This window comes from Spinacia oleracea, chromosome 4 (assembly GCF_020520425.1).
Source record: "Spinacia oleracea cultivar Varoflay chromosome 4, BTI_SOV_V1, whole genome shotgun sequence".
Classification (NCBI taxonomy): Eukaryota; Viridiplantae; Streptophyta; class Magnoliopsida; order Caryophyllales; family Amaranthaceae; genus Spinacia; species Spinacia oleracea.
The window spans coordinates 178,926,779-178,942,764 of NC_079490.1; the positions used below are offsets into that span (position 1 = coordinate 178,926,779).

The 15,986-nt window shown below is 34.0% G+C and overlaps 1 protein-coding gene across 1 annotated transcript; it reads right to left on the minus strand.

Moving 5' to 3' along the window:
- Nucleotides 1–206: 206 nt before the first annotated feature.
- On the minus strand, nucleotides 207–5,553 carry LOC110801426 (gamma-glutamyl peptidase 5). The gene is made up of 4 exons (XM_022006792.2): nucleotides 5,030–5,553; nucleotides 1,069–1,224; nucleotides 794–961; nucleotides 207–437 (listed from the first exon to the last, which is right to left on the minus strand). The coding sequence occupies exons 1-4, from the start codon at nucleotides 5,426–5,428 to the stop codon at nucleotides 333–335; spliced, it is 828 nt and encodes a 275-aa protein (XP_021862484.1). The 5' UTR covers nucleotides 5,429–5,553; the 3' UTR covers nucleotides 207–332.
- Between the last annotated feature and the right edge of the window lie 10,433 nt (nucleotides 5,554–15,986).

A 15,986-nucleotide genomic window follows, 5' to 3' on the forward strand; every position in this document is an offset into this window, starting at 1 on the left:
TTGAACGTTTGTGATATAGTTGGAATCGGGTCTATAAATATCATAGGCAAAGTTTGAAAGACAATTTTCATTACACTTATGAATAAGAATATAAGATCGAAAGTGAGTAATTTAACCAAAACCTAATGGTAAAACCCTTCATTCCTGAGAACCGATTCCTACTTGTTACAATCAGTAATCAAATAGGTAGTTCACAACACCAAATATAATAATATACTTCATATATATATATATATATACATCTACAAATTCTCTCCCTCCCTAATTTATTTAAAAATGTCGCTATTATTTTTATTATAGCGCGTTAATAATCATAAGTTGATTAATTGTGATCATAATCTTCCCTTGAGAAAATTGACACACAACTTTCTCCATGCATCCTTGTCCGGATCACGCGATACCATAAATTTAGCCTTGAGTTCTTTAGCAAAGATATCCTGCGCGTCAATCACATCCAATATAGAGATGATAACCGTCAAAATAAGATCTCAAAATGTGCACATACTATTTCCTCTGTTCCGTAATAGATGCATCGTTTCTCTTTTATACACTATTCATTAACTAACTTTGACAATTATTCTTTCACATTATGTAAAAACAAACATAGTCAAGTGAGATCTTGTTAAATTCGTATCAATTTGAGGATTCCAAATATCAATTTTTTATAATTTTTACTTACACACAATTAGAGATGTTAATGTTCAAAGAAACATATTGGGATACGTGAAAAAAGAAATGATGCATCTATTGCGAAACGGAAAAAGTATATAAAACGAAGGAATTAAGTATGTACCCCAATAAAATTCTTTTGTAGAAGGCGGTCAATTAGGTGAAGAAGAATGTCCGTGTTGTACTCAGGATGACCTTGAATGCCCATCATATGATCACCATATCGAAACATCTCAATCGAAGTTTTGTTGGACCGAGCTATCACCTCAACTTTCGGAGGAAGTTCCAATACCTTTTTTTTTTTCATTTAGTCACACAATTTTTTTCAGAATAACTTTTTAATTAAGAATGATAGTAATTTCTTTCTTTATAATAGATTTTCAGTTTATTACTACTAACCTCGTCTTGGTGGCATTCAATTATGTTGAGCATGGCAGGAATTTTTTGTGCTGAGAATTGTTTGTTTAATGAGGATGAAAACTGGATTGTTCTAAGCCCAATATCCCAGCCCGAACTAGCCCGTCCAATCTTTCCTCCCAATGATCGCCCCAATATCTGCTCAAACCAAACCAATTAATTGATTGAAAAAAAAAACTTTAGAAAACCAACTACTAGTAATTAAGAAAATCTTTCGATTTATGTACAACATGTTTATGGTTCTTAAATTCACTAAATAATCAAAATTAATGCATGGAAAAAAATCGGTATAAAAGGTAATTACCATTCTACTTAACAAAAAAAAAAATCTTATGTGAAGCTGTCTTATTTTTATTCGACATTATTGTTAATTTTTTGATTTATAGTTCTATATCCATTGATTATTTTAGTTACTCGCGTATGAAAATTGACAACAAAAAATTTGAAACTAAAACTTTTATTTATCTTCGACAAATTTGTTAAGACTAAAAAATATGCAAAAAAATATGTAAGAAATTGTGGGCCCATAAATTTTGTTCTAAAAACAAATGAAGTGTTCTTGGAAACAAATTAAGTACTCCGTGTAAAATAATATACTCCGTAACAAGTAAACAAAAGCAATTGACAATGGTCACAATATTTTAGTGAAAGTCAAATTACAAGATCTAATAGTTTGCCGACAAGAACTTGAATCTAGTATTATTATAATTTTAAGTTTATTTTGATGAGAAAGTTTACTATAATTAGCTATCCCTATAATTAAGCAACAAATAATTAATTAATTGAATACTCCGTACTCTAATTTGTTGATGAGTTATTGTAATGTGTATTTTATGATTGCATCATTCATATCACATGTGCAAAAATGGACAAGTAGAAACCAGTAAGCCACCACTCACCAGCAAGCAGATAGAAAGAGACATTGCGCGCTAAGTTCAATACCAATAAAAATGACTTCTTCAATAGTTTTAGCTCATGTTTCATGCTTCAATACATCAAAACTTGTTAATGATATATAGAGTTAAGCTAAAGGTTGGGGTCCAACCTTTTGGTTTTTTCACCCTTTAGGACCTCAACCTTTTTTTTTCACCTTTTGGGGACTCATATTCATTTTCCGGCCAGTTAACCATAGTTTAACTCACCGTTAACCATACTATCACTCAAATAATAAATTAAGACAAAGGTTAGGGTCCAACTTTTTGATTTTTTCACCGTTTAGGACCCGAATATTTTTTTTCACCTTTTGGGACCTCATATCCATATTTTGTATACCAACGTTATTTACTATAAAAAAAATCAGAAAATGCCAAAAAAAAAAAAGTTAGCGCTCAAATTAATAATTATAATAATAGTTATTAATATTTTTATTTTTATTAATTATTATGTAATAATTGTTATTAATATATTTAACAATAATAATAATAATTCATCTTTTCCAAACCCCATCATACATTTAAAACTACATAGTACTCTTCTCCAAACATCATAGATAATCTTTACTCATTCATAAGACCTTTAATAGTTGAAACTTAATTTACGTAATCCAATAACAACTTATTTAAATATGTTTATAGAAAATTTGAGGTCGTAAATTTTAATTCGGAGATTGCTGATTAATTTTGATCGAGTTAAGCATAAATCATTTAAGTACCTCATCAAATATGAGCATAAATAAACCAATTGTCTTTACTGTCATAAAACAATCAAGAACTAGTATGATATATTAACTTGTGATCAAAATCAAAATTCGTTTAAAATTAACCTATTTTTATTAATTTTACGTTTTTGTGTGGACATTATTAATATTCTTCAAACAAACCACAAACAATTGTGAGGATATACCATCAATGACAGATCTTCCTAACAACTTGGGTCCCGGGCGGAAAATTCCGTAGTGTATTTTTAGTTCCACCATCCCCGTAAACCTTTGAGTATAATTGTATGAATATCGTACTCTACTATATAAATTGCTTAATTCTTCTATTGTCATTGGACACCATAACCGAATGTATAAAATATGATCAGCTTGTAAATAATTATTTGCTTCTTTATTCTAAATTATTTGATACCCAAATCAGTTTATATATGGGCTAAGTTTATGAATTACGTTACATATTATTTTAATTTGAGCTTATTGTATGTTAATGGTTAGAAACTTTAATAATTGAACTGGAACTACATGAAAACTTGAATGAGGTCTCAAAAGGTGAAAAAAGAAAGTTCAGGTCCTGAAATGTGAAAAAACGAAAAGGTTAGTCCTCAAACTTTTGATTTACTTGAACCTTTTAACCCAAGGACCTAACCTTTTAATGACTCTAGTTAAATTTGGCCGGAAAAGGGGAATGAGGTCCCAAACGGTGAAAAAAAAGGTATAGGTCCTAAACAGTGAAAAGTTCAAAAGGTTAGACCCCATTTATTAGCTTAACTCATGATATATACTACGTACAAAGTATTATATGGAGTTATCTTAAATTATTATTAATTATACTACTACACATATGAGTATAATGTTTATCAAATTCGCTAGTATGAGATTCGATACAGGTTCGTAATTTCCTTTCCTACTTTGCTAAATTAAACAAATAGTGTGAGATGATTAGAAAATTAGGTAACATTAGACGCATAAGCAATAGTCTATAAATACAAGTACAAGACCGGCAATTACTACGAAACGGAAAAGAAGTTATAGAGTGAGAAGTCGAATCACTACTCCTGCGAAGTATTAATTAAAAGATCAGAAAAAATTCTACGTCGTATCAACATTTTAATACAGAGTATATTATTCGGAAGATTTTCAATTGATAGTGGTTAGCATTCACGTAAGATTTAGTACGAATTAAAGATGGAAGATAACACTAATGAGTAATGACAGACAATACTCGGGAATCCAAGTGTTCTAACTTCACACTCTATTCATAGTCATCATTCGAATAAAGCAATTAAAAACAATTAGATCGGTCGGCTCCAATTTACAGACAATTAATTAATGTATCGTACGGTAATTAGGACCACTAGTATAGCAAAATCTTGCGGTCCTTGCTACAGAGGACCACGGCAATATTTTACTTTTTTTTAAAAAGGACCGTTATTAAAGGAATGCAATATGAGTAATCTGCTTTGATTTCCGTTAAACCGTAACGTATGGAATACACAATATTCAACGTGGTTAGGCCTTAAGCGTAAACTTGCACATTTCTCCCACCCATACAATAACACCATTTTATTGATTACTACATTTAGAAACCATGTTTTTTATTACATGGACGTACTCCGTATATTACTTCCTCCGTTTCGGATAGTTCTTTACGCTTAGGAATATGTGTCTAAAATATGAAAACTTTGATCGTAAATTTTCACTATTATATACATCAAAACGTTACATGTAAGATCTTGTTAGATTGGTCTCGATATATATTTTTTCAGAATATCAACTTTTTATATTTTTTTCCACGTACAAAATTGGATATATTAGTAGTTAAATATTGCATTGGAGTCCGTGCAACTAGTAACTGTAAAGAACTTTCTGAAACGAAGGTAGTATAACTTTAACTTTTTAACTTTTTTCAACAACACTGAACATGCTACTTTGAAACAAAATTACCAACTATCTAACTAAATTAGTCTACTACGAACTTACGTAATATTCTGTTTTTAAAAACGAGTTAATTATAAAACCTTCAATGCTTTATCGCCTAACAACACAAACAAGACAATGTAACCAAAAAAAATTGAAATCTACTCTTTTTCATTTTGATTCAGTTGTCACATCAATAATGAGCTGCGATTAGTTACACATTAACTTTTTTCTTTTTTTACTATTTCAAGCGGATACATCCCTCTAATTAAGGTATCATATGAGCAGCATGATTCTTGTCACCTGACACCTTCTCTTTCAGAAACAAAATAAAAAAAATTGCAAATTGAAAAAAAAAGGGTTAATTACCTGATGACCGAAGCAAATGCCAAGAACCTTCTTCTTCAAGGAATCCAATTGATGGAGGAGATTCAAGAGTTTACAGATCCAAACATCATTGGAATGAGCATCACTACAACTTCCAGTAATCACAAACCCTTCATACATTCCTAATTCCTCTTCTTTAGGGAATTCGTTTCTGGCTACTCTGTACACATCCCAGCTTTCCCCTTCTTCCCCTAACATCCTTACGAATACCCCAAAATACCCTCCGTATTTCTTCTTTACATACTCTGAGTCATCTGCACATAGCAAAACTGCAAACCTTTTCCCTGCCTTTTTCCCATTCCCCAATACTCTGTTTGTTTCTTCCATTAACTGATCATTCATCATTTCATTCTCTGGGGATTGGGGAATCATATTCACCATCTTTTGTTTGTTTGGTTTGGAGGAAAGAATTAAAAGTATGGGATTTTTGTGTGTGGAATGGAAAGGGGGGAAATGAGGTTTCCCGGCTTTGTAATTTGCTCTGATTTGATTTTTGATGGAAGGGAAGAGAAGAAGAGGTGGGGTTTTTATAACTGGCTTCGATGACTGCTATGCTTATCTGGCATGTATGGCATGTTTCTTAGGTGGATTTTCTTTTTTACTTTCTCAATATTTTGTGGGACCTTTTTTTTTTCCAATACTCCCTCTGTCCCGGAATACTTGAAACGGTTTGACTTTTTGCACTATTCACATAATTCACTTTGACCCTATTTTATTTCAAGTATATGAAAACAAATGTTAGTATATAATATATTGTTGGCTTCATCTTAATATATATTTTCAAAATATTAATTTTTTATAAGTTTTTATAATATGCAGTTAAAGATATTGGTGGTCAAAGTTGTACATTGGCAAGCGTGTCCAGTCGAAGCGTTGCGAGTATTCGGGGACGGAGGGAGTAATTATTTACCGTCATTGTTACTTTGTTCACAAATTCACCGGATCAAAAGCTACGACCCTGTTCGGAAAAATTAGCGGTAGCGGGTAGCGGTTGAGTAGCGGGTAGCGGTTAAAGTAGCGAGTAGCGGTGAATAGTAACGGGTAACGGTTAGCTGTCGAAAAGCAGTAACTAATATGAGTGTTCGGTAAAAGTAGCGGTTGATATTATAAAAATAAAATTAAAAGCAAAAATATTAATTAAAACTTTATTATAAATTTGTCAAACGCTACCCGCTACCTTAAACGCTACTAATTTTAACGTTTGACAAAAGTTACCCAACCGCTACCTAAATCGCTACTTTATCAAACACTTACAAATTTCACAATTAGCGTCTTAACTAGGTCAAAACGCTACCCGCTACCTCAAACGGGTATAGTTGCAGGTACGTACAAATTATTTTTAGCTCGTGCGATGCCTGCATTCTAATAAATTGTTAATTTAAAATAAAACTCATATATATATATATATATATATATATATATATATATATATCAACTGCTATATTTTATATATTAGATTATATAGCTTTTTAATTTTGGATTGAATTTCGTTTTAGATTTTTTTTTAACTATTAGAGTGTTTGATTTTGGATGAAGTTGTATATGCATAATATTAGTAATTAATTATAAAAATATCTACGTAGCAACTACTCCCTTCGTATTTATTTAAGAGATACACTTGGCCGGGCACGGGTATTAAGAAAAAGAATTAAATGAAATAAATTAATAAAACAAGTGGGCCGGGGTTGAGTAGATATTTTAATAAGAAAAATAAGTGGAAACCATGTCATTTTAGGGAGTGGGGGGTGGAGGTGGGGTGTAGATAGATTATTTAATTAGATGGTGGGGTTAATAAGTTACTAAAAATGGCAAGTGTATCTCTTAAATAAATACGGCCGGAAAAGACAAGTGTATCTCTTAAATAAATACAGAGGGAGTAATTATTTATCTACATGGCCTTTGACTTTTTAATTCAAAAATAATTTCAAAATCTTATTTTTCATTGGCCAAAACCATTAGATTTCCTACGTGGCGCTCTAATATTGGATTAGCGTTTGATTTTGGATTGATTTTCTTTTAGATTAGTGTTTGATTTTGGATGAATTTTATTTTAGATTTATTTTTTAATTATTAGAGTGTTGGATATTGGATGGAGTTGAATATATTATTTTTTGATGGAAAGTTGAATATATTAGTAATTAATTAATTAAAATGTTTACGTGGCACCTAATTAATTATCCACATGACACTCGATTTTTTTAATTCAAAAATAAATTAGAAATCTTATTTCATTGGCTGAAACCATTATTTTAATAAAAAATTATTCTTCAAAATCAATAATAATGTAAATTTTTTAATCATTTAAGCCTTTAAAATGTTTATTTATGAATTTTATTTTTATATATAGTATAAAAATTAATCAAAACATATTAAAAGTTACCAAAAACTAGGTAAAAGTTATCTAGCGTACAATAAATTTATTGTATACCTTGTGCGTGCAAGATCTTTTATACTCCATGTTCGGCAAAATTAGCGGTTGAGTAGCGGGTATCAATTAGAGAAGCGGGTAGCGGTGAATAGTAGCGGGTAACCGTTAGCTGTCAAAGTACGTAGCAGGTAACTTATAGAGTGTGTGGTAAAAGTAGCGGTTGGTATTGTAAAACAAAATAAAAGCTATAATATTGTTTAAAACTTCACTATAAATTTGTCAAACGCTACCCGGTACCTTTAAAGCTAGAAATTTTAACGTTTGACAAAAACTACCCAACCGCTACCTCTACCACTAACTCTACCTAAACCGCTACCTTGCCACTACAAGAAATTGTACTATTAATGACGGGAAATCCCGTCGCTAAAGGCCAATAATTGTTGATTAACGACGGGATTTTTCGTCGTGAACCCGTCATAAAAAGGGGCCGTCGTTAATGGAAAATCTTGTCGTTAACCCTTCGTAAAAGACATTTGTGACGATTGTTCCCGTCTTTGTTGGGTTGTTATCCCTGTCGCAAAAGCCCTTCTGCTACGGGATTTTTACCCGTAGTTATTAGGTTGTCATAAAATTTACAAATTTTTGTAGTGTGCCAATCACTCAAATTTTTACAAGTAGCGTCTTGAATAGATCAAAACGCTACCCGCTGTCCCAAAAGCTATTGCCGAACACGCCCTGATTAGAGATTGTTCTCAACTTATCAAAAAATAAATTGTATTTAAAAAAAAAAATTAATCTTAATAAGTACTTTGTACTCCATACATTTTAGTACCAATAGACCCGTAGCACTTTGATATCAAAGCTTAAAAAACTTTGACCAGATACGCACACAACGATAGAAGTACGTACCTGCAAAAAAAAAAATGAGTATAGTCGATTAGTCTGTCATGTACTCAACTTTTCAATGGGGAGCATTTAAATCAAGATTAATGTTGATTTTGATAGAAAGGGATCTTAGATAATATGGAGGGGACACATTTATAAAGCAATTAATCTATTAAAAATTCCTACTACGGGTTGAACTTGAATATTATTTGGTGTACCTGGATGTACCTAAATGTGTTTTTATGTCAAATGATGATCCATATCACAATTTCTCCTTATATGTAAGGAGAAAATGTGAAAGGATGTAAGGTACACCCGAATGCTGCTAATATGTTTTATGTTGAACCCTCATCCAATCCAATTAAATAGATTTCTCATCATCAACTTGCTTATGAGTTATGAGATCGATATGAATATATGATACTAATTGAGAATATGATCATTAATCTCCGTATATTTTGGAAATATATTATTTGTGTAATTATGCAAATGCTCCTGTTCAAGCACATAAGTAAAATATAGAGGTATCGCGTACGTAGTTGCCTTTTATAACCTTTTCTCGGAGCTTCAGTGTCCCCTTCGTAAGGCCATGTTTGTTTAATATGATATAATATCTGTTGTTTACTTATTTGTCAAATCTATACAACATCAACGAACCAAACAAGTTAAGCTGAATATCCATTTTATGGGTGAGAAAGTTGCTTTAGGGCATGTTCGTGTTATGCAGCATGTTCCTTCGACTTACTATTATGCAAGCATCTATGCGAAGGGCCTATCTCGTCAATTGTTTCTTGACTTCAAATCCAATTGTCCGTCTTCCTCGTGCTTAATTATTCTGATTTTTTATGTAACAATTTTATTTGTGTGATTACTTAAACGTAGAATTCTCATAAATTAGGATTATATATCTATATATATTGATTAATTAGGATTATATATCTATATATTTAATTAATGAGAATATCCCAAATCAAGGATAATTACACAATCTTACAAATACCATTGGGACGGACCCTCTTACAAGAGTATTTGTTTGAGATAATTAATGTGGAGGGATAGTGTAAAGAAGTGAATTGAAGCAGAGGGGCCAGGGCGTCAGGCTAAAAATTAGTTGAAGATCTTCATTCTGTCAAGATTTTTTGTAAATAGTGAGGCTGAGAATATATCTTGAACTTAGACATGAAGTTGTATAATATACAAACAATGCATCTTCAAATTAATTAAATCAAGATATTGTGTTAAAATGAGTTAAATGTCCCTAAAAAAAAACCTATCTCTAAATACACTTTTGGTGTCCCCACGGATTACTAAAATATCCTCGACATTTATAGAGTAGAGAATATAATGACAATATACCCAATTGGAATAGCCCAAACACTAGTGGAAAAAGGCTTATTTGCATCCCCGCATTTGCCACGCCATTATGAACATGTGACGCAAATGACAAATTTTAGCATAAAATTTAGTCATTTGCGTCGCAGCTTTGTTAAACTGCGAGGCAAATGACTCTAGGATGCCCCCTAGAGTCATTTGCGTCGCAGATTAGTTAAACTGCGACGCAATTTACTCAATCCAGTGCGTCGCAGATTTACTAATCTGCGACGCAAATGACTCTAGGAGTCATTTGCGTCGCAGATTAGTAAATCTGCGACCCACTGTGTTTTTGATTTTTTTTTTCCCTCAATTTCCCGCTCACGCTTAATTGCTTTCAAGCTTCAGACTTAGGTTTTGCTCGACAAATTAACAACAACACTGCTTCACTCCCAAACGAAACAAACAACAATACTGCTTCACCGGCGGCTTCACCCTGTTCACTGCCGTCGTCGGTGCTTCACTGCCGTCGTCGTTGCTTCACTACCGCCCATGGCCAAGGAAGTCCTCCTGCTCCCTCTTCTCTGTCGCTGTCACGTACTGTCGCCGCGGCTGCTGTTTCCGTCGCCCCCTGCACAGTGTCGCTGCGGCACAGCCGCCCCTGCACACTTCCCCTACTACCACCGCCCCCTGCACCACCGCCCCCTGCACGTCCCGTTGCTCTCACATCTCTCCTCTCTTCAATAATTAATTAGGTATTATTTACATTTAAGATTGAATTTTAATTGAATTTTAATTGAATTTTAATTGTGCATTTTAATTATAATTCTGGATATTTTGATTGGAATTTTAATTGTACATTTTAGTTGAATTTTAAGATTGAATATATTATGATTGTGGATATTATTTAATTGAATTTTAATTGTGCACATTTAAGATTTAGGTTTTGTTGAATTTTAATTGTAGTTTTTGATGAATTGTAATAGGTTATTATAATAGTTGGTTTTGCTGAATTTATTTGTTTATTACATTTAGGTTTTATTGAATTAAGGTTATGAAATGAATTTTTGGGTTTGTGTAGGTTTATGAGATGGTTTGTGTAGGTTATGAAATGATGTTTTGGGTTTGCTACAAAATTCGGGTTTGTGAATTTGTGATGTGAAATGAATTGTACTATGGGAACTTGTTATTAGTTATGGTAGGTTTTGTTGGAAGCCATGGATTTATAATGATATGAATAGCCTAGTTTATATTCTAACCTTTGACAAAATTTGGTCATATTGTTTTATCTTTAGTGGTTGAAAATGGATCGGAGTTGGATGTATGGTAGTAAACGATTTTCTACAAGGTTCTTACAAGGGATTCAAGAGTTCATTAAGGTTGCCTTGAAACATCAATCAGAACATGAATCAAGTTTAATTCTGTGTCCTTGTTGTGATTGCAATAATTCAAGGGGGTATCGGGATATTGATGATATTGTTGATCACATAGTTCGTCTCGGTTTTAAGGGTAACTACACGACGTGGACATGGCATGGTGAGAGCATAGATCATGGGGCAAGTTCTAGTATGCCGAGCTCGAGTCAGCATAATAATTGTGATAATGGTGATGATAATGAAATTGAGGATGATATTGGTGTTGAAAGTGAGGAAGAAAAGGAGAAAGATAGGATAGATGATATGATGCATGATGTGGAAGACCATCATTTCGTTGAGCGTCCCCATATGTATGATAGTATAATCAAAGCTTCCGCAACACCGTTATATCCTGGTTCTACACAAACTGTACTTGGTACCGTCATCGAATATTTCAACTTAAAGGTGGAAAACGGTTGGACCAACAAGAGTTTTTCACAGTTTTTGGAGGCCACGTCTGGTAATCTTCCTGTAGGAAACAAACTTCCAAGGTCTAACTATGAGGCCCAGAAGCTTATGTGTCCTTTGGGTATGGATTATGAGAAGATACACGCGTGTCCAAATGATTGCGTGTTGTATCGAAAGCAGTATGCAAATCTGCATGAGTGTCCAAGATGCGGATTGTCCCGTTACAAGATCGTGGAGAATGATGCAACATCAACTAAGAAGAAACCTTCTCCGGCTAAGGTGCTTTGGTATCTTCCAATTATACCAAGATTTAAGCGCCTTTTCTCAGAAGAGAAAACTGCAAAACTCTTGAGGTGGCATGCCGAAGGGAGGAAGAAAGATGGGTTAATGAGGCATCCTGCTGATTCTCCACAATGGAGGAACATTGATCGAAAGTACAAGGTCTTTAGGGAAGAAGTTCGGAATCTCAGGCTTGGTCTTTGCACGGATGGAATGAACCCATTTGGGACACTTAGTACCCAATATAGCACTTGGCCGGTTCTTCTCACCATATACAATTTGCCTCCTTGGTTATGCATGAAGCGTAGATACATCATGTTGTCGCTCTTAATCTCTGGGCCTAAACAACCCGGAAATGACATAGATGTGTATCTAGAGCCACTCATTGAAGATTTGAAATTGTTGTGGGATGAAGGGGTGTTGATGTTTGATGCATACACCAAAACCAATTTCACTTTACGTGCCATGATTTTTTGTACGATAAATGATTTCCCGGCTTATGGAAATTTGTCAGGGTATTCTGTAAAGGGAAAGAAGGCATGTCCAGTTTGTCATGATGATTTGGTCTCGAGGCGCCTAAAATTTTGTGGGAAAGATGTGTACATGGATTACCGGATGTATCTTCCTGAAGATCACCCATTTCGAAAAGAGAAGGAAGCTTTTAATGGAGAATTGGAGATGAGAGAAGCTCCTGCCCCCTTATGTGCGTGTGAGGTTTATGAACGGGTTAAAGACATTGAGACAGAGTTTGGTAAGCCTTATAAAGGTCAGCCAAGTGGTGGTTACAAGAAGAGGTCTATCTTTTGGGATCTCCCATATTGGAGAGATTTGAAAGTTAGGCATTGTTTGGATGTAATGCATATTGAGAAAAATGTTTGTGATGCCATTGTTGGGACATTGTTGAATATGCAAGGGAAAACGAAGGATGGGCCTAAAGTTAGACAAGATATGGCTGCTATGGGTCGCTCCGAGTTGGCACCTCAAGAAAGGGGAAAACGCTGGTACCTTCCCCCAGCTTGTTTCACCTTGTCTAAAAAGGAGAAAGTTAGCTTTTGTGAGTCTTTGCATGGCTTAAAGGTCCCTGCTGGTTACTCTTCAAATTTTCGTAGACTTGTGTCCATGTCTGACTTGAAATTAGTTGGAATGAAATCTCATGATTGTCACGTGTTGATGCAACAATTGCTGCCGGTTGCAATTCGAGGGATATTGCCGCCACAAGTGAGGTATACCATTACAAGATTGTGTTTCTTTTTCAACACAATTTGTAGCAAGGTGATCAATCCAACAATACTGGATGATTTGCAGGCCGATGTACTTGAGACCATGTGTCGGTTTGAAAAGTATTTTCCGCCATCATTCTTTGACATGATGCCTCATTTGATTATTCATCTTGTTCGTGGAATTAAGCTTTGTGGGCCAGTTTGTATGAGGTACATGTATCCCTTTGAACGGGAAATGGGTACCTTGAAAGATAGAGTGATGAATCCGACCAAACCTGAAGCTAGTATTGTCCAACGAACCGTCGCGGAGGAAGTTGCTGCATGGGTTTCTCAATATATGGCACGTTTGAAAGAAGTCGGAGTACCAAAGTCTAGACATGATGGGAGACTTGGGGGTCAAGGTACAATTGGCAGAAAAAGGATATCAATCGGTTCTGAAATGATGTGTAAGGTTGAGCTGTTTGTGGTGCAAAGTCTTAGTGAAGTCCATCCATACGTGGCTGAGCACATGAACTTTCTTAGAGAGCAATATCCTTCAAAAAATGGTCCTCAACTGATAAAAGAGCATAATCGTTCATTCCTCACATGGTTCAAGCGTCGAGTGATGGATCAATTTTCCGACACGCCTAATGAGGTATCTGACATGGTGAGATGGTTGGCATATGGTCCTAAATGTCAAGTCATATCTTATGAGGGGTACGACATAAATGGCTATTCTTTTTACACGAAGCGACAAGATGACAAAACGACGATGCAAAATAGTGGTGTTACGGCAATATGTTTGTCTTCAGAGTATGCTAGTGTAAAAGATAGAACACTTGTAGATAAGACGAACTCTTACTATGGAGTCATTGAAGAAATATTAGAGTTGGAATATAAGTCTTTTAAGATTCCTCTATTCCGGTGCAAGTGGGTTGATATTAGTCGCGGTGTCAAAAAGGATGAACATGGGTACCTGACACTTGTAAACTTTAGTCGAGTTGGGCATCTTGCAGATCCTTTCATATTAGCATCACAGGCAAAACAAATCTTTTACATGGTTGACCCTGCCGATCGTAGTTGGTCAGTTGTTCTGGAAGGCAAAAGAAGAATACTTGGCGTTGAGGATGTAGATGATGAAGAAGAGTATGATGAGCAGTTTAATGAGATTCCACCTTCCTCCTGGCATATCCCTCAAATGATTGACGATGTTGACATGAGTTATACGCGCCGAGATCATGATGAAGGATTTTATGTTGAAAAAGAGAAATAGTGAGATAGGTACTATTTTGGCAACTATTTTTTTCACCAAGTTAATTTGTAGATTAGTTAAAAGTTGGGTTCGAAAATGTCATTTTTGCCTAAATATGTACTATAACGACCCAATTAGCCTTAAATGTGGAATAATAGATTAGTACGAGTATTAGAAAGTTATAACTATGCATATGAGACATGTAATAAGATTGAAAACATTCCTTAGATTCTTTAGTTAAAAGTTGGGTTCGAAAACGTCATTTTTGCCTAAATATGTACTATAACGACCCAATTAGCCTTAAATGTGGAATAATAGATTAGTACGAGTCTTAGAAAGTTATAAATATGCATATGAGACATGTAATAAGATTGAAAACATTCCTTAGGTTCTTTAGTTAAAAGTTGGGTTCGAAAACGTCATTTTTGCCTAAATATGTACTATAACGACCCAATTAGCCTTAAATGTGGAATAATAGATTAGTACGAGGCTTAGAAAGTTATAACTATGCATATGAGACATGTAATAAGATTGAAAACATTCCTTAAGTTGTTTAGTTAAAGGTTGGGTTCGAAAACGTCATTTTTGCCTAAATATGTACTATAACGACCCAATTAGCCTTAAATGTGGAATGATAGATTAGTACGAGTCTTAGAAAGTTATAACTATGCATATGAGACATGTAATAAGATTGAAAACATTCCTTAGGTTCTTTAGTTAAAAGTTGGGTTCGAAAACGTCATTTTTGCCTAAATATGTACTATAACGACCCAATTACCCTTAAATGTGGAATAATAGATTAGTACGAGGCTTAGAAAGTTATAAATATGCATATGAGACATGTAATAAGATTGAAAACATTCCTTAAGTTGTTTAGTTAAAGGTTGGGTTCGAAAACGTCATTTTTGCCTAAATATGTACTATAACGACCCAATTAGCCTTAAATGTGGAATAATAGATTAGTACGAGTCTTAGAATGTTATGACTATGCATATGAGACATGTAATAAGATTGAAAACATTCCTTAGATTCTTTAGTTAAAAGTTGGGTTCGAAAACGTCATTTTTGCCTAAATATGTACTATAACGACCCAATTAGCCTTAAATGTGGAATAATAGATTAGTACGAGTCTTAGAAAATTATAACTATGCATATGAGACATGTAATAAGATTGAAAACATTCCTTAGGTTCTTTAGTTAAAAGTTTGGTTCGAAAACGTCATTTTTGCCTAAATATGTACTATAACGACCCAATTACCCTTAAATGTGGAATAATAGATTAGTACGAGGCTTAGAAAGTTATAACTATGCATATGAGACATGTAATAAGATTGAAAACATTCCTTAAGTTGTTTAGTTAAAGGTTGGGTTCGAAAACGTCATTTTTGCCTAAATATGTACTATAACGACCCAATTACCCTTAAATGTGGAATAATAGATTAGTACGAGGCTTAGAAAGTTATAACTATGCATATGGTTTGGGTTAGAATCAAAATAATGACAGCATGCATGATTGAGAGAAGAGTTTTGTGAGATTGGGTGACTGTTTCTAAGTTACGGTCCCTACATTGCAATATTTTGATGGTGTCCTTTATTTTTCTTTCTGTTCCAAAATGTTGCAAAACCCTTGGGCGTTTTAGTGCAATTGAGCATGTAAATACGCGAATGAAGAGCTGTGCAGATCAATGAGTTCTGACCAGTTCTGTGCACTGATCTGCACAGTTCTGATCTGAGCTGTGCAGATCAGTGCACAGAACTGGTCAGAACTGAAATAATGTGAAATAATAGATTGTAAAGAGCCTTAGAAATTTGTAAATAAGCA

What these genes read in the sequence shown, in the direction of transcription:
- LOC110801426 (XM_022006792.2), bottom strand. Translation starts at nt 5,428, where the DNA reads ATGGTGAATATGATTCCCCAATCCCCAGAGAATGAAATGATGAATGAT. An exon ending in GCATTTGCTTCGGTCATCAG is followed by an intron (nt 1,225 to 5,029) that starts GTAATTAACCCT and finishes TGGTTTGAGCAG; the next exon opens with ATATTGGGGCGATCATTGGG. An exon ending in TTGAATGCCACCAAGACGAG is followed by an intron (nt 962 to 1,068) that starts GTTAGTAGTAAT and finishes AAAAAAAAAAAG; the next exon opens with GTATTGGAACTTCCTCCGAA.